Source organism: Phocoena sinus, chromosome 16 (genome assembly GCF_008692025.1).
Source record: "Phocoena sinus isolate mPhoSin1 chromosome 16, mPhoSin1.pri, whole genome shotgun sequence".
Taxonomy (NCBI): Eukaryota; Metazoa; Chordata; class Mammalia; order Artiodactyla; family Phocoenidae; genus Phocoena; species Phocoena sinus.
Window position 1 is genome coordinate 85228074 of NC_045778.1, and position 18613 is coordinate 85246686.

General features: G+C 47.4%; 2 protein-coding genes across 3 annotated transcripts; one reads left to right on the forward strand and one right to left on the reverse strand.

Annotated features, from left to right (window-relative positions):
• Positions 1 to 345: 345 nt before the first annotated feature.
• On the forward strand, positions 346 to 1879 carry LOC116741356 (zinc finger protein 2 homolog; the record flags this gene model as incomplete). The annotated part of the gene is made up of 1 exon (XM_032607616.1): positions 346 to 1879. A coding segment is annotated over one exon (915 nt), but the record flags the coding sequence as incomplete, so codon positions are not given.
• Positions 1880 to 9115: 7236 nt separating this feature from the next.
• Positions 9116 to 17643, reverse strand: SYCE1 (synaptonemal complex central element protein 1). 2 transcript variants are annotated; one of them, XM_032608569.1, is made up of 13 exons: positions 17470 to 17643; positions 14226 to 14288; positions 13529 to 13588; positions 13108 to 13182; positions 12374 to 12421; positions 12071 to 12125; positions 11283 to 11372; positions 10972 to 11035; positions 10107 to 10170; positions 9912 to 10035; positions 9727 to 9837; positions 9506 to 9593; positions 9116 to 9260 (listed from the first exon to the last, which is right to left on the reverse strand). In XM_032608569.1, exons 1-13 carry the CDS (start codon positions 17537 to 17539, stop codon positions 9183 to 9185), a joined length of 990 nt encoding a protein of 329 aa, XP_032464460.1. In that variant the 5' UTR covers positions 17540 to 17643; the 3' UTR covers positions 9116 to 9182. The 2 variants fall into 2 exon arrangements, with proteins under 2 accessions (XP_032464460.1, XP_032464459.1); XM_032608568.1 differs by having other exon boundaries at positions 10107 to 10173.
• Between the last annotated feature and the right edge of the window lie 970 nt (positions 17644 to 18613).

Genomic DNA, 18613 nt, shown 5'->3' on the forward strand with positions numbered 1-18613 from the left:
AATGTTTGAATGTGATGTATGCGGTAAAACGTTCTATAAAAAGTCTAGGGCTTCCCTGGTGGCACAGTGGTTGAGAATCTGCCTGCCAATGCTAGGGGACACGGGTTCGAGCCCTGGTCTGGGAAGATCCCACATGCCGCGGAGCAACTAAGCCCGTGCGCCACAGCAACTGAGCCTGCGCGTCTGGAGCCTGTGCTCTGCAACAAGAGAGGCTGCGACAGCGAGAGGCCCGCGCACAGCGATGAAGAGTGGCCCCCCGCTCGCCGCAACTAGAGAAAGCCCTCGCACAGAAACGAAGACCCAACACAGCCAAAAATAAATAAAATAAATTTATAAAAAAAAAAAAAGTCTAATCTCACTAAACATCAGAAAGTACACACTGGAGAGAAACCCTATGCACGTGATGAACGTGAGAAATCCTTCTGCCATAAATCAGGCCATACTATTCATCAGAGAATCCACACTGGGGGAAAGCCCTATGAATGTAATGAATTTGGGAAATCATTCTGCCAGAATTCAGCCCTCACTCTTCATCAAAGGATTCACAATAGGGAGAGACCTCATGAATGCAATGATTGTGGTAAAACCTTCCATAAGAAGTCAGTACTCACTGCACATCAGAGAACTCACACAGGAGAGAGACCTTATGCATGTAAAGAATGTGGGAAATCCTTTGGACATCGGCCAGCCCTCACTGTACATCAGAGAACTCACACAAGAGATAAACCTTATAAATGTAATGAATGTGGGAAATCCTTCTGTGTGAAGCCAAAACTCACTGTACATCTGAGACTTCACACAGGTGAGAAACCCTATGAATGTAAAGAATGTGGTAAAACTTTCTACCAGAAGTCACAACTCACTGTACACCAGAGAACTCACACAGGTGAGAAACCTTATAAATGTGACGAATGTCAGAAAACCTTTTGTGAAAAGTCAACCCTCAATAGACATCAGAGAACACACACAGGAGAGAAGCCCTATGGATGTAAAGAATGTAGGAAAACTTTCTTCCAGAAGTCAGCCCTCACTGTACATCAAAGAACTCACACAGGAGAGAAGCCCTATGAATGTAATGAATGTGGAAAAACCTTTTGCCAGAAATTACACCTCAGCAAACATCAGAGGACTCACACAGAGGAGAAATCATGTATGGCAGAGACTGGCTGTCTGTACACCCAAACTCACTTTCTTTTTCTTTGGGGCACACAGTTAGCCTGCATTTCTCAGCCTTTCTTTACTGTGGGTGGGACCATATAACTGAGCTGTGGCCAGGAGAATTTGAACACAAGCAATAAACATTAATTCCGGGCCAGGTCAGAAGAAAAAAACCAAAAACCTTCCATGCATTCCTGCTGACTTTTTATGCCCTGTGATTCTGAAGTGCAAATCTGCTCCCCACACCCCCACCCCAGTTTGCCTTGGGAGCCACTGGGTGGAGATGGCAACCACGACTTAAGACAGAAAAAATTGATTATGATTATGGAGAGCAGAAATTTTCCCAACTCTACCAAAAAAATGTTCATTTGTGCTTTACCTGAGTGAGAAATAAATATTCACTGTTGGGCCCTCCCATGTGTAATCTATTTACAACACTACCAGTCCATTGTGGCCAGTTCATTTTATGAATTTGAGACAGACTTCTGTGAGAAGTTACCAGTCCTTGTGTAGAAAATTCACACAAATTGTGTAGAAAATTCAGCACAATTCCTTGTGGTGTCATCTTTCATCCCCAGTCAATTGATGGAAAAATCAAGTCATGTGAAGAGACAAAAAATGCAAGAAATGTAGGAATGCCTTTATCAGGCAGAGACAGCTCATTGAACACTGAGAATAAAGTAAAGCCTTGTAAATATCTTTAATGTGTCAGAGTTTTCAATAAAACAACTTTATGTACATCAGAGAATTTCTAATGAAAAGAAAACTATCAGCTTAGGTAATGTGAATGAAATTTTTCAGATAGAAATATTAATGTATTGAAAAATTTAAGACTGTAGACCAGTCATTCTCTAATGGGGATGATTTTGCCTCCAAAGGAACATTTGGCAGAGCTACTCCTGGTACCAGCGCAGTGCCACTTCTGCCTTTTCACATTCAGAGAAGTTGCAAGGCCCATGAAAGTTCTGAGGAGTGGAGAAATAGACTCTCCGTCTTTGATGGAAATGTTGCAAGAGCACATTGCAGAAGAGTGCGCAGGATGGGACCAGAAGAGTGCGCAGGATGGGACATGTTAATGCGACCATCTTTGGAAAATATAGTATGATACTGTCCACTGTATGGCCACAGAGTTCACATAGCTTCCACATACAAAAAATACTCTACTAAGTCTCCCCCAAATCTCATTTTATAAAGCTGTTGGTGCAGAAATCTAGGATCTTGTCATCTGTATCAGGTCTAGGTACACATAGGCTCTTTGGGCACAGTTCCGTGTTCGTGGTTGCTCTGAATCTGAAGATGTGTGACCTGAAGTGACCAGTCACCTGCCCTGCAAACACTCAACAGGCAGTGGTAACACAGAGATGGGATACCAACAGCAAGTCCATTCAAGGGGCAGTGGGATGGGGAGGCACTTAGCCATCACTGGCTAAGTCTAGCAGGACACACCATCAGTTCCTTGATTAGGGTACAGTGTTTCAGGGGATGATTTCCAAGGCTCTGTGCTGAGTGAAGTCGTCTTCCCTTTTCCAAAAGACAAAGCCTGATTTTATAACTAACTAGTTGCTTCAGTCCTATTTCCTGCCCAGAGTGCTCTTTTTCTTCTCTTTATTCTTTTCCTCTTTAAAAAAATTTTTTTTTTTAATTAAAAAAATTTTTTTTTTCCTTCTTTTTTTTTGGCCATGCCACACAGCTTGTGGGATCTTAGTTCCCCAACCAGGGATCGAATCCCGGCCCCTGGCAGTTACAGTGCCAAGTCCTAACCACTGGACCGCCAAGGAATTCCCAGAGGGCTCTTTTCATTTGAACTGTTTTTAAACCTTTTATTTCAAATTGATTGAAATCCTTAAAAAAAAGTTTTGGGATTCACGATATGTCAAATTGTGATCCATTCCGTTAGATGAAAGCCACACGCACATTTCCTCTGGAACACATTCCCTTCCTCCACCTTGAACTGAAGCAGATGCTCACGTCTTACCGGTAGCATCTCTTCTCCCAGGCCTGATCCCTTGCCTCCACCTCAACCACTTCCCCCCAGCACTCGGCCCTTGGTTTCCCAGGAGCTCTTGTCACATTGGAAAACTTTGGAGTCTTCTTCCTCCTATTTTCCTTCTTTTATTGCTCTGATACCTTCTCCCCCCACCACCTTCCACCTCCTGTCCCTCAGTTTCAGCCTCCTTCTCAGCTTACCCTGTGTTTGTCCCAAGAGTTGCTAAACTTCTTGTTTCTTCCAAGTCAGGGCTGAGCCCCTTCCTGGCTTGCCATACCTTTCTTTGTCTTCTGGGTCTGTGGGTGAGAGTTTACCAGATGACTAATTTTGCTGTTGGGGGAGTATAGTAGATAATGTATAATGGCTCACTTAACGTGCAACCAGTCCAACACTGTGGCAGCAGGCCTTTGCTCATTAAATAAGCTTGAAAGGTAAAAGCTCTTTCCCAGATATGGAAGACCGCATAATGGCCCCCAGAGATATCAGATCTCAATCTCTGGTATCTGTGTATGTTACCTTATACGGAAAGAGTTGTACAGATTAAATCAAGGATTTTTTGATGAGATTATCTTGGGTTGTCCAGGTACACTCTAAATGCAATCACAAGTGTTCTTATAAATGAGAGAAGATTTGACACTTAAGAAATTCCTGAAACCACCAAGGGATAGATGATATAGAGTGATTTGGCCACAAGAATGCCAGCAGCCATCAGAGGCTGGAAGGGATAGATTATCCCCTAGAGTCTCTGGAGATTGGCCCTGCTGACACTTTGGTTTCAGCCCTGTGACACTGATCTTGAACTTTTGTCTTCCAGATGTGAGGGAGTCATTTCTTTTTATTAAACTATTATGTTTGCAGTAATTTCTTACACAGCAATGGAAACCAGTATCCATTGCAGCTAAAATCCTGTATCTGACTGAGGTTCCACCAAGCAGGTGTTCCCAGCATTAAGTGGTAGCTGTCAATGGACAAATCAGATGTTCTGAAAAACACAACAGAAGTACTACTGGCTCTCCTGGTGGTAATTGATTCTGCTGGGTAATTGTGTTGGGATTGCTAGCTTGGGGACCTGTCCACTCCTTAATTCTTGGTGGGAGTGTTAAGGTGGGTATCAATTTATTTTTGGATGGAGTCCCTATATTTGTCTTTGACTTGATCAGAGTAGGGGCTGGGTTGCCTTGCTTGGTTTTCCTGTTGTCTTCGTTTTGTATTCCAAAACACAGGTGAGACACGAGCTTGTGTAAGCAGTTTATTTGGGAAGTGATTGCAAACAGCAGGAATGAGGTAGTGGGGGGAATGACGGAGGAGAGGAGGAAAAGCCAGTAAGGTGTATGCTACTGAGCTGGTGACCACTATGAACAAGCTGACATCCATCATGTTGGGTACTCCGTAAGGAGCTGGGTCATGTACATCTCAACTGACCCAATAGACATGGGAAGCTGACACGTGTGTGTGTGTGTGTGTGGCTTAACAATTGGCCGTTATCACTCTGACCCTGTTTTAATCCTATTGTCTTGCATGAGGTTGCAGAACAAGAGAGAGAATCCAGAAAGTTTTACAGTTTAGTTACAATTTCCTGGGAAGAAACGGCACACCGTGCAGGGCCACTCAGAGGTAGACAGAGGAGAGGGGGAACTGTGGATCCGGTGCCTGTACTGTGGATTCAGCAAGAAGGAAGGGGATAGGCATTGCAAGCAGGCTTAGGATTGGCTAATGTGAATATTTTCAGTGGACTTTGGGGCATTGAGGCTGTCCCTGACTGTTCTGCTACCTGGCCCTAGGGCAATTAGGGCAGGTGTACAGTAGTTCAGAGTGTGAGGGTACAACTCAGCAGGTGCTTGCAAGTGTGGACATAATTGGCCGTTTAAGAGGGTAAACTCATCTAGCTAGGGCCGCAAAATTGAGTCAATACTGAGCTCAATTATTTAGGGTATTGGAGTGGCCTGAATAAATGAGTGTAGGACATACATTGCCCTAAACAGCATAGGGTCAATTTCTCGGGTCAGTGTGGCAGGTCTGGCCACTATGTTGTTGGAGAGTATGGATTGTTAGTGAAGTCAGTGTAGAGATGCGTTGTATTCATGTGTTAACTAGTAGAAAGCGGTGGTCATGGTGCTCATGGTGGGAGACTCCAGGTGGGAATTCGTGGTGGAAACCTGGGGCAGGGAGTAGGAGAGGCACTGGGGAGTGTGTTGTCCTTTCCCAAGCAGGTTGAGGAATTGACTGATAGGTGGCAGTTGTCTCCTGGGAAAGGCAATAGTCTCCATTAATTTGTAGAACGGTATAGACAGGAGTAATCTCTACAGATTTCCCTTTAGGCGTAGACGTGTAGGGATGTATGTTTCTGCAGAGAGCAAGAGTATACTTGGATCATGGGATAAGCAGGCCAGGAGCTCAAGAAACACAACAGAATCCCTAATGTCAAAGGAAGAAAAGCAGTGAATGTCCTGGAGCTAGTTTGCCAGCACCTTGGGTGGGGCAAGTCTTGGGCATCCCCGGAGCAGAGGTTTTAGTGTCCAGGACAGAGTTGTCTCCACCTCAGGGGGTGATGTCATCTCCAACACTGAGCTCCTGGATAGAGCAATATTGTCTAGAATGTGAGACTGGGGTATCCTTTTCAAGTGGACACCCACTTGGAGTGGTATGAGTCTTATTTTTCTGACTCTTTGGCATTATAAAGATGCTGAACAACTTGTCTAATTTTAAGGCAGCGTTGGGCCTGGGAGCTTGACTTGCAAATATCTTTTAAGTTAAGGGGCTGTGGGTGCACAGGTAGCCAAGGTGATGTTGGCACCTGTGATGCTGTCATCATGAACCAAAGTGCCGGCACTCAACTGGCACAGTTAAAGACTCCATTAAAGATGGCCAAATCTGAGGTTTTAACTCTCCAAGGTTTTTCTCAGATGGGTGATGAGTTGGATTCTGTTGCAAATAGGTTTAAGTCATATGGCCTGATTTGGGTGTATGTTGTTAGCAGGGTGTCCGGTTGACAATTAAAATATCTGTGGCTGTGGAGCTTTGGCATTACCCTCTAGACAGGCCCTCTAATTTGGCCAATTTCTAGGTCCCTTTGCCTCAGCTGTTGGTTTGGATGGTGACAGGCTAGCCTGCAGTCTTTGGGTTGTAAAACCTGTATTAGTCAAAAGTGATGGCATGTGGACCTGCATTCACCATGTTGGCTTAAACCATGGCTTCCTTGGAAGGTTTGGGACTCTGGTTTGCAAACCAATGAAAACACCCAGACTGACAGTAAGGAGACATCCAGCAGAGTGGTTACAGCTCACTTGGCTGGCTTTTGTCACTTGATGTTGATTTTCCTCCAGCACGTATCAGTAACAGGTAGAGGTGTTCTGGTTTTATCCGTATGGAATATGGTTTTGATTTTATTATCTCCAAATGTGAATTTCATTTACTAAGTGGAGTTTTCTATTTATCTTTTCCGTAGTCCACACTGCTTGTGAGAACAGTCCTGGAGTACATGGAGATGTCAGCAAATTTGTAACCAAGCGTGTGGGCTCGTTTCCTGCTACACAATAGAAAAGACCAAATATCGAGACAAGTCTTTTGCAGAAAAAAAAAAGGGCTTTATTGCAGGGTGGCCAAGCAAGGAGACAGGAGGCAAAGTGGTGTATTTATCTTGGAAAGAGGGAGAAAGAGCGGCAGGGAGCTCAGAAATGATTGGTGAAAAGTAAGTGTAAGTTTCAATGGAAGTATTGAGTTCTCTGCCCAGGCACTACTGCTCTGCTCTTCATGTGTCATATGTGCAAATTCAGGGTGTTTGGTGTGTAGCTGGGGTTGAATTTTTGGCCTGTGACATCTAACGTTCACTATCAGTCACCCTAGTCCCTCAATGTGCCTGTGCATCAGCAAGTTGTTTCCCTATCTGTGGTTTCCCTGGTGTTCTTGGTGTATCATTTTGTTTCTACTACATGGACCTTGTAAATTACAGGCTATGGTTTCACAAGGGGCTTTGAATTAAGCGATTAAGGCCTGGGACAAGACAGAGACCCATATAAGGTGTCCATTTGCTGGAGTGGAATTTGAAAAACTGTCTGAGGAGACCATCATGTCTCTCAGTTGAATCGGCTATCAAGAACCTATCAGGAAGATAGAAGTGCTATTGAAGGCCTTTTTAAAGAGTCTAACATTGTGTATTCTGAGAAGTGAACTATGTGCCTTGGTTAATATCAGTAATGCCTGCAACCCCAGAAGGAATGAGGGTAGGGTTAAATGTGGATGTGGATTTGCCTTCCCTGTACACAATGCTTCGGCCCAAACTGCCATCTGCAGAGTTAAGAATTCCTATTCACTATCATGATCTCATACACAGCATTACTTCTGATTGAAGAGTTCCCTTAACAACAAAAAAAAGTTACGCAGTGGGCCCAAGTTGTGATGGAATTCACTGGTCTTACCATGCTCCCGCCATCCTGAAGCAGCTGGCTTGATAGAATGGTGGAATGGTCTTTTGAAAACTCAGTTACAATACCAGCTAGGTGGCAGTACCTTGCAGGGCTGGGACAGGGTTCTCCAGAAGGTTGCACATGTTCTGAATCAGTGTCTAATATATGGTGCTGTCTCCCATGGCCAGCACTCTAAGGTCCAAAAATCATGGGGTGGAAATGGGAGTGGTAACATTCGCTGTTGTCCCTAGTGATCAGCTGGAAAAGTTTTGCTTCCTGTTCCCCCAACTGTATATTCCACTGGCCTAGAGGCCTTAGTCCCAGAGGGAGGAATGCTTCCACTAGGAGATACAATAATGACTCCACTGAACGGGAAGTTAAGACCGCTGCTCAGCCCCCTTGGGCTTCTCATGCCTGGGAATCAACAGGCAAAGGAGTCCCTGTGCTGGCTGGTGTGACTGATCACTGAGCCTGACTACCACAGGGAAACTGGACTACTTCTCGTCAGTGCAGGTAGGGAAACCATGTCTGTGATACAGGAGATACCTTAGGGTTTCTTTGAGTACGACCACGCCCTGTGATTAATGCCAATGAAAAACGATAACAATCCAATCCAGCAAGAGTACTGATGGCCCAGATCCTTCAGGAATAAAGGTTTTGGTCACTCCACTGGGTAAAAAGGCACAGACGGCTGAGTTGCTTGATGAAGGCAAAGGGGAAGCAGAATGGGTGGTGGAAGAAGGTGAAGATGGTTATAAATACCAGCTGTGATTCCACAACCAGTTACAGAAATGGATATATATATATATATATATATATATATATATGTTTATATTCAGAAATGAGGATTGTTGAGGTTTGTCTACCCAACTGTGTCACTGTCCTACCTGGATGGGGGAGCCATTCAAGAGAAGGAATCTCTTTGTATGTACTGAATTCACTGTCTTTTGACCCAAGAACACAGACTTTGACTCCCATCATTGCCCTGGCTTGGGTGATGCACTCCAGTGGATTTGAAACATGCCCTAAGCACCAACCGTCCTAGGTGATTGACTTCCACGACACTGAGGATTTCTAACATATTATGTTCTTGTGACAAGTGTCTCAGGGACAGGTTTTGTGCCTATGCAGGCACAAATTACATTTAGGCTCCAATTACATTTCTTTTTCTCAGCGAATCAGTGGGGGCTGTGGGCATGGAACTGACTGGCTGAGGACCCTTGGTCCTTGTTGGGATTTCTGAGACTCTGTGGTCTAGGCCTGAATAAGGAATGGAAGAAACTATCACAGGCTGGGTTTTCAGAACCCCTGGGCCTATTGTGAGAGGGTCTCAGTCTTGCATCCCTCTGCCTGGGGACCCAGAACATGTCAAGTCTTAGAGATGAGCAGACCAGAGACTGTGAGGTGAGGGAAGCAATTATTGAGTGCCTGCTGTGGGACTCTGGCTGAAGCAAAGAGGCAGAGTGTGGCTAAGGCTCCACTCAGTCTCAGGTGCCAGGGGTCTTGGGATGGACAACCCCCCACCTAACACAGACTCAGCTGAGGCAGTTGTGTTAATATGGTGCCTTTATTTCCTGAAGCCCATAAGCTCCAGTGCAGGGCATAAGCTCTAGTGCAGGGTGGCTCCTCCTTGCCTAGGAGGGCATCAGGCTCTGCTTAGTGGGCGGCTCTGGGTCTTTCTCCTCACTGACTCCAAGGGGCTTGGGATTGGCCTGCGGGAGGTCAGAGTGTGACGTGGGAGTCTCCTCACATCTCCATGCCCACACCCTCCCTGGGTCCTGCCCGTCCTCACCCCACTGCTGCCAGCTTCTGCACCTTTACCTTGGCTGTGTCCCTTTGGGAATGCCCTTCCCTAAAGACCATCTTCTGAGCTCTCTGCGGACCCCCTCCTTGCCTCCCCACCCAGAGCTCCTTTCATAAGCTGTCTCTGCTCCCTGACCCAGACACCAGGACTCACAGCTTCTCCTGGGCCAGCCCCTTCCTCTTGCTTGCTCTGGCCTTGAGCAGGGACCTGCACTCCAAGCTTTTCCAGCTCCTCCTTCAGCCTGGACAAAAAGGGTAGAGGGTAGGGTAGGAGGGTTGGGGGGAGAAGGGTAGGATTGTAAAGAGACCAAGTGACAGAGTCTAGGAGGGAGCAGAGACTCCCTTAGCCATCTTCCCCTTGGGGACCATGCCTACCTCTGCCTCTTCTGCTGCAGCTGCTGGCACTTCTGCTGCAGCTGCTCCTGGCGCTGGGCAGCAGCCTCCAGGAACTCCCCGGCCTTCTTGTTCTCCTCCTCAAACAGATGCCTGAGGGTGGGCGTCAGTGATGGCAGCACCTCTCCCTCCCCCCCGCCCCCCCCCCCCCACTGTCCCTCTCTTACACCACAGCTGCTGCTTCCTGGCTGCGCAGGAAGAGCCCCTCAGTGATTGCCGAGCAGCCCTTGGCTCCAAACTGGGAGCACAGACGATGCTTCACATCCTCCAGCTTTGCCTCCACCAGCTTTTCTGCAGCAGGAAGGGACAGATGGCAGGGCAGGGCAGGGCAGGGCAGGGCATCCCCATTCTCCAGGCCTTACCTTCCTTGAGCAGCTTCTCCTTGCTGCTGTCCAGGGCGCCAATCTCCAGGGCCAGCTGCTCTGGCTTCTGAGGGGTAGAAAGGCGGCCTGTCCACATCTCCTGGCTTCCTCCCATGTGCCTCAGAGAAGCCGATCTGGATCTGGTCTTTACTCTGCATGCCTTACTTCCTGCTGCTCTGGCCCTCCATGCATGCCAGGCATGGCCCAGCCTCAGGGCCTTTCCATTGGCCATTCTGTCCACCTGGAGCTGTTTCACCCCAGATACCTGTGGTGCTATGCTGGAGAAGCTCATGAGGGTTAGTGTTCAGGAATTCTGCAAGGTTTGAAATCAGCCCTGGGGTATTCGCTACAGGGCATCCTGCAAACACCACAAATCGAGGCTGTTCTCTGGAGAGTCAGTTACCAGCCCAGCCCTGCAGCTCCTTCTCTTCCCGCTCTGTGACCGCACTGAGCCCTTCTGTCCTGACATTCATTCTGTTTTCTTGTTTGGGATCCCCAGGTGGCAAACACCGGCCTGCTTGGTTCCCCACTATCTGCCCTGTGTCTGTGATGGCCCCAGACACACCCAGGAGTCTCCCTGATGGATAACCCCTCCTTGGTTCATCAGGGCTCCTCCTGACCACTTAAGGCCCCTGGGAGGGCATCAGGGATGGGTGGGCAGGGCCAGTGAAGAGGACAATACCCGGTGGCAGTGAGGGTGACGAGGAACTGGACTGAGCATGATTCTAACACACGGCTGCCAGGGCTGCTCAGGAACTGGGTGCGGCAACTGAGAGGAAGGAGGCCTGCAGGATGACCCCAAGGTTTGGGCTGGTGCTGCCACAGAAGATGTGGAAGGTAGAAGGAGTGGCCCCGAGTGACTCACGTGGAATTCCCAGAGGCCCTTATGCTGGCCCATCAGATCCTCCAGTTGCTCCTCAAAATCCAACCTGGGGACCAACCACACAGGATGAGGGGCCGTGTGCTGAGAGACGCCCCTCCTCAACCTGGCTCAGGCCGGGGTCTTCATGCAGAGACATGGGGGAGCTCGCCCATGCTCCTCACTCTGCTGGGAGCACCTTTGCCTCCTTGACCCTCCAAGCTTCAGCTCAGCCAGCTCATCTTCTAACCCCCATTCTTAGCATTCCCCCCACTTACAATGCATCCAGCCCCCAGGCCTTGGGCAATGGGCTTTACCTCAACTGCCTCTGTTTGTTCTTCTCTTGCCCCATCTGGGAGTTCAGGGCAGAAATTCGCTCCTTGCACTCCTGCAGCATGGTATGCTTCCTGGCAAGAGGCAAGGCAGCCATCATGTTTTCTGAATGTCTCCCTAGGAGGGGCCTGGGGTGGGGCTTCCGTGTCCTTCTCTTGAGGTCTGTTCTAACCTAGATTGAGGTCCTTCTCTGTAACTTTGTGGGAGGGGGGCATGAGCTCATGCCCTCTGGAAATGTCATTGTGAAGACTGGGGAGATCAATGTGGGCATGGTCACAAGTACAGGCACACACACATATTAGTCTCATGTGAATTTCTCAAACAGTTTCAAAGTTGGTATGCTAGGGGCTTGGGGCCTCTGGTCACAAAATGAGCAAAATAAAGATTCAGGAGGTAGAGACATGGATGCACAAGTAGTTGGGTGGATGGAGGGATAATGGATGAATGGAGACTGGTGCACAGATGGTTGGCTTGACGCCTAAATGAAGGGACAGGTGAGTAGACAGCCAAGACAGCCTGCAGAAAGTATGAAGGTATAAAATAAAAACCAGCCGAGGGAATTTAATTGACATTCTAGCAAATGAATGCCCGTCCCCGTGAATGAGTACTCCTAACACTACTGCCTACTGTTGGAGTCAAGGTGGGAAGACAGGCATTTGGCCTCCCCGTTTTAGGGAGAAGATGAGAGCTGTGGGTCTAAGACCGATTTACTCTGCTTCCTCTCTCTACCAGAATGGACAGCGCTGAGCAGGGGCCAGGCGGAAGCTCTTACCTCTGTGCCTCACTTTCCTTCTCCTGGCAGTGGAGCCGGAGGATCCTCAGGGTCTCTGCAGGGAGAGGAAGTGAGGGCCCCGTGAGAGCCCATCAGGGCATGAGGTTTGGGCAGAGGTAAAAGTGCTAGATCATGTGGGATCTCTGGAGTTGATGGGACTTTGTCATTTACTGCATGTTTGGTGGAAGCCACAGGAGGGATGCACGGTGATTCAGGTTTCAAAAGGCTCCTACTTCTATAGAGAGAGTGGGCTTCTGCAGGGTGGCAAAGGCAAAAACCTGGAGACAGAGTAGCTGCAATTACCTTGCTTTTTGCTCAAGATCTCTTTCAGGCGTACTTTCTCTCCACTCACTGGAAAAAGCAGTGACATGTTCAGGCATCAGAGTCCATACACTGAACCTTCAGGGACTGGGCTTACCCATGGTCACATGCGTGGTTTGGTACAGCCCTACCCCCAACCCCAGATGTAGACCCCTCAAGGTGAGCCCCAACCCCAGATGTAGACCCCTTGAGGTGAGCCCCTTCCCTCTTGGGCCCATACTCCCTGTAAGCATCAAAGGGCCCTCAAGTTGATAAAGGGTGGCTGTGAGGACCCTGTGGAATGGCAGTGCGTTTACATGGAGGGAAGAGGAAAAATCAACACATTGCATGAAGCTGGATAAGGGCTGTGAAGAAACACATCAAGCAGTAAGAGGCATGTGACTAGGTGTGGGCAAAGTGCGGTCTTTGGGTGGGGTAACTGGGGAAGGCCTCTCTGAGAAGGGGACATTTGAGCTGAGAACTGAATGATGATGTGAGGCAATAGGAACCTGTATTATCTGGGGGAACCTCTCCTAGCAAAGCCCCTAAGGTAAGAGTATGCTTGGAGGGTGTTTCCAGAACACTCCCACCCACAGAGTTGGAGCGGGGAGATTGGTAGGACCTGAGGTTGGAGAGGGGGCAGGAGCCCTTGGCCACGGCAAGGATGCTGATAGGAATACTGGGTTCAAGGATGCATGACGTTGTGGGGACCTCTGGGTCATCCCCCACAAGCTTACGTGAGTCCAGTTCCTTCTGCAGGGTCTCCCAGACAGTCCGGGCCTCTCCTAGCTCCTCACTGGCTTTCTTTTTTGCTGTGCCAAACCGCAGAACATTGTGTAAGTGTCTGTCCTTGCAAACATTTCACATTTGTCTTCAAGCAAACCTAGAGGGGCCCAGATTCTTGTTTTTGGAAGCAGGAAACAAGGCTTCCAGAGCCCAAGCCCTTCTTGTTGGGCTCAGTTGACAGCAGGACAGGTTAATAAACATGTGAGTATAGCACCTGAATTTATATGGGCCCGACCAACCCATGCTAAGTTTAATGCTCTGCTCTTTCAAAACACAGTAATTTGGAACAAGGGGCCCTACATTTTCATTTTGCACTGGGCCCTGCCAATCACGCAACCGCACCTGGCAGACAAGCCAAGGTCCTGCGCTCACCTTGCTGGACCTCATTAATCCGGTTAATCAGGACCTCAATCCTGGGCTCTAGGCTTCCGGCTGCAGGGAAACAAGGAGGTTGAGTGAAGATGACAGGGCAGGTGAAGGGAGGTGGATGCCCTCCAAGGGCTCACATTCTGGGGAGGGGAGACAGGAACAGATAAAGAACCTGAGTCAGGTTGTGGTTAAGTGCAGTCAAGAGAAACAGAGGAGGGGCAACAGATTACAAAGTGGAGTGGGACGTGCTTCTTCAGATATGGCAAGACCCCTTGAGGGCCCCAAATGAAGTGAGGGGGGCAGACCTTGCTGTTCCCTGGGTGGGGGTGGGAGACAGTCAGTACAAAGGCCTGCCCTGAGGTGGGAACATGGGTGGAAGGTGCCTGGTGAGCAAGCCAGAGGAGCGGAGGTGAGGTGGAGGGAAGGTGAAACCCTGGATCCAGCAGAGTGCATGGGAACCAAATGGACGGCCAGCAAGGGGACTGCAGCTGAGTTTTGGGAAAACGTTTGTACTTTATCCTCTTATACTTGAATTTTGAATCATGGGTTCATATTTTTACTTCAAAAAATTGTTTTAAAAGTAAGAGAGAACAAATGAGTTAATTTCCCAAGGTGGTGAATTTTGGGCCTTGGAATTGATTCCACTTCTGCCTGACCCCAAATCTCAGGCTGAGCCCCAGTTACAGAGGAGACATGTGACCTTTCTGCAACTGCTTCACCATTTCCATCAAGTCTTCAATTTTCTGTGAGGACTTGGCCTGCCCTGTGGAGAGAAAACCAAACATTTAAGAAGTATGTAGGCTCCAATAAAGATTTAAAAATAAAAGAATTATGTAGGAGTGAGAGGCCTGAGGAAGGATCTGATAACACTGGGCCGGGACTGAGGTGGGCTGAGGGCAGGTCTCCAGCCAGAGTGGGGCATCTGCTCCTTGCCCTGAGGGAGACACTGCACAAGGGATGAACCGGCCCTTCCTGGGCAGATTTTCCTAAAGGGTGAAATGACACCACAGATTTCCCCTTAATAAAACTCAGGGCAAGGAAAGGGGTACACTCTTACTGCTGATACTGTTCAAGGCTTGGCCAAAGCTCAGGATGTAATAATGAAAGAAAAAAAAAGTGGTATTAAAAACTGGAAACAAGGATTCAGAAATCACTGTTAACTAGTAGGTGGCATAATGAACTAGAAATTTCTAGAGAATATTACCCAAAGAAACCTTACAAGGAATAGTGAGAAAATCTAATAAGATGCCTCATTTAAATAAATGTAAATAGCTTTCCTATATGCAATTGTTATTCTGCAGCCTCCAAGTAAAATATTTCATATTAACTTGCTTATAATCAATATAGGCACTTATTTTTAGCTCCTTGATGAATTAGTAGATCTAGGCAATTATTATTAATGGATTAACATCACAATAAAAATAACTGGATATTATGAGCTATGTAATGTAAAAATTCAGTGTAGGATTCTTGTAAAAAAAATGACACTAATACTTGTTAAGCCTCTCAATCTAAATAACCAATTCAGAGGAAATACAGGGAGAGAGGAACATTTTAAGTGGCACATGGGCATGCAATTTGTAACATCCACACTGGGAAACGTCACAGGAAAAACAACCCAGTTTCTTTAATTTAAATACATTTTGGGGGAAAAGGGAGAAAGGAAGACCCTTACAGACAAAAAGAGATTAAAGAAACATATCAACCAATTTCAATAAATGGACCATACTTGGATTTCGATTCAATCGAAAGCACTTTTTAAAACGGTGATGACACAATCAAGGAAATTTGAAAACTGACTAGATAGTTGATGAAACAAAGGAATTATTGTAGCCATTATTCAGATGTGACAATGCTATTGTGGTTACTTTTCTGCAAAGAGTGCTTATGTTTTAGAGAGATATATGCAAATATTGGGTTGGCCAAAAAGTTCGTCTGGGTTTTTCCATACTATCTTAATGGAAAAACCCGAACGAACTTTTTGGCCAACCCAATATCTATGGATGATATGTTATGTTGCCTGGGATACTTCGAAATGAAACAGTGGAGTAGGTGGTAGGGGGTGGGTGAGGATAACGAGGAAACAAGATTGGCCGAGAGCTGATAATTGTTAAAACTGAAAGATGAGTTCATGGGGTAATTATACTTTGTTCTTGACTTAAAAAAATGTTTTTAGGACTTCCTTGGTGGTCCAGTGGTTAAGACTCTGCACTCTCAATGCAGGGAACCCGGGTCCGATCCCTGGTCAGGGAACGTGATCCCATATGCCACAGCTAAAGATCCCACATGCTGCAATGAAGATCCCGTGTGCTGCAACTAAGACCCAGCACAGCCAAATAAATAAATAAGTAAATATTAAAAAAAAGATTTTAAATTGAAGTATAGTTGATTTACAATAGTGTTTTAGTTTCAGGTGTACAGCAAAGTGATTTGGTTATATTACATATATACTTTTCAGATTCTTTTCCATTATAGATTACAAGATATTGAATATAGTTCCCTGTGCTATAGAGTAGGTCCTTGTTTCTATTTAGTAGTGTGTATCTGTTAATCCCAATCCTAACTTAACTCTCCCACACCCCTTTCCTCTTTGGCAACCATAAATTTCTTTTCTGTGTCTGTGAGTCTATTTCCGTTTTGTGAATAAGTTAATTTGTACCAGTTTTAGATTCCACATATAAGTGATATCATATATTTCTCTGATTTACTTCACTTAGTATGATAATCTCTAGGTCCATCCATGTTGCTACAAATGGCATTATTTCCTTACTTTTTATGTCTTAGTAATAATCCATTGTATATATGTACCACATCTTCTTTATCCATTCATCTGTCAATAGACATTTAAGTTGCTTCCACATCTTGGCTACTGTAAACAGTGCTGCTATGACAGTGGGGTGCACGTATCTTTTTGAATGAGAGCTTTCGTCTTGGCCAGATATATGCCCAGGAATGGGATTGCTGGATAATACAGTAACTCTATTTTTAGTTTTTTTTTTTTGAGGAACCTCCATACTGTTATCCATAGTGGCTGCACCAGTTTATATTCCCACCAACCGTGTAGGAGGGTCCCCTTTTCTCCACACCCTCTCCAGCATTTATTATTTGTAGACATTTTGATGGTGGCCATTTTGACCAGTGTGAGGTGATGCCTCATTGTAGTTTTGATTTGCATTTCTCTAATAATTAGCAATGTTGAGTATCTTTTCATGTGCCTGTATATGCTTAAATTTATCCATAATAAAAAGTTTTAAAAAATAAAGCAACCAACCAAACAATATAGAGAAGGTAAATAATCATTTCTACGTAAGAATGGAGAAATGGAGAGAACAATTAACCAAAAACTACACAGACGGCTAAAAATATTTGAAAAGACGTACTACTTCAGTCATAATTAAAGAGATGAAAATAACATGTTGCATCTAGCAGGTTGGTAAAGATTAGTAAGTCTAATAAGGCCCAGTGTTTGTGATGATGTAGGGAAACAGGCAGACTGTGGAAACTGATGCGACCTTTTGGAGGCCAGTCTGGCTACATCAACCTTTTGAAGACAAATTCCACTTCTAGGAATTTAGCCATCAGATATGCTTGGTTAAATATGCAAAAGGTATGTTAAATGACACTGAAGCAACATTTATGTGCCAGATGGGCTACTGCAGAGCCTTTACCCACTAGTCTTCCTATCATCTGAGTGTGATATCAAGTCGAAAGGATGTCCTCTGCCTACTTTTAGCTACTTAAACGGAGCAGATGGGGCAAACGAGGCCAGCGAGAGGTGAGTGAATGTAAGACGCGGGCCTGTGGGTGAGTCCTCGCGGCTGCCGGCAGAGCCGCCGAGACCCTTCCGGAGGAGATGAAAGTCGTTTTTCCCCGCGTCCGCCCTGACTCGAAGCGGCGCCCGCGTGCGCTCCCTGCCCGCCCAGCCCTCTATCGCCTGTCTCTACCTCCGGCCTCGTCAGCCCGACCCACGGCTCCCGCCTGCTTCGCGCTCGAAAGCTCCGAGCGCCCCGCCATTTCCTCTCAGTCTGGCGCCTCCGCTTGGATTGGACGGAACGCACGCCGGGGGCGGGGCTCCCTCAGCACGCCTGCGCAGTGCGCCCCGCGCCGGATCCCTTCGATAGCGGACCGCAGAGTAGACAGTTGGGCAAGCGCCAGTGCGTATGCTTGAGGCCTTCCCGGTGCCGATTCAGGGCAGAGCAGGCGAGGGCGGCGCCTGGTCTTCCAGGCTTGCGATTGGCCGGTTGAGGAGCCGTGACCTGCGAGAGTGTAGAGGCCTCCCTAGAGCCCGCCCCACGTGACGTCACCTGCGTTGCGGCGAGTGGGCCAGAACCTGGCGGTGGGGAGCCGAGTTTGATTTCTGTCTGCACGCTTAGGCGAGGTTTCCGGTTTACCCCAAACCTCCGCGTGGGCGTTCTGCACCGAGGCCGTGAGTTGGCCCTACCAGACTCATCTTGGCTGGACGCGGAGGAGAGCGCAAGGGTGCAGCGAGACCCTGATTCTTACCAGCGTGATCCCGAGGCTGGCCCTGCCTAGCGTGACACATTCTCAAGGGAGGCGGGGCCGAAGGGTGGACGATGTCGGGTCTGTAGGGCGGGCTGGGGGTGCACAACTGCCGCGTTCCCCTGTGGGTCTGGAAGGACCGTGGTGGACCTCAGGGCTGCATGTGGAGGGGAGGTTCAGCCAGGCTCCCTGCCGCGCGCTGGATGGGGCAGAATTCACGTTTTGGGGGAGGCCGGTGGACCTGGTTGCAGGCGGTGCGGGTGACAGTTACCAGCCTGAGTCTGGGCATCTGAGTGTTCACTGTGCACAAATCCTGTTCCAAGACATCCCACCCCTCGTCTTCCTCACCTGTTGACCGGGATCCAATCACGACAGTAACAACGAAGTGTGAGGAGCAGTTTTGAGAACTACCTGTGAAAAGCTTTGCTCTAAGAGCTGCCGTCAGTTTTCCTCATCTGTAGTCTGGGAATAGTAATAGCAAACAAGAACTAACATGTAAGGAGGGCTTCCTGTGCCGGAACAGTTCCTATTCTCGTCATGGTAGGAGATTATTTCATGTAATCCTGTCAAAGGACAACCTGGCTGGAC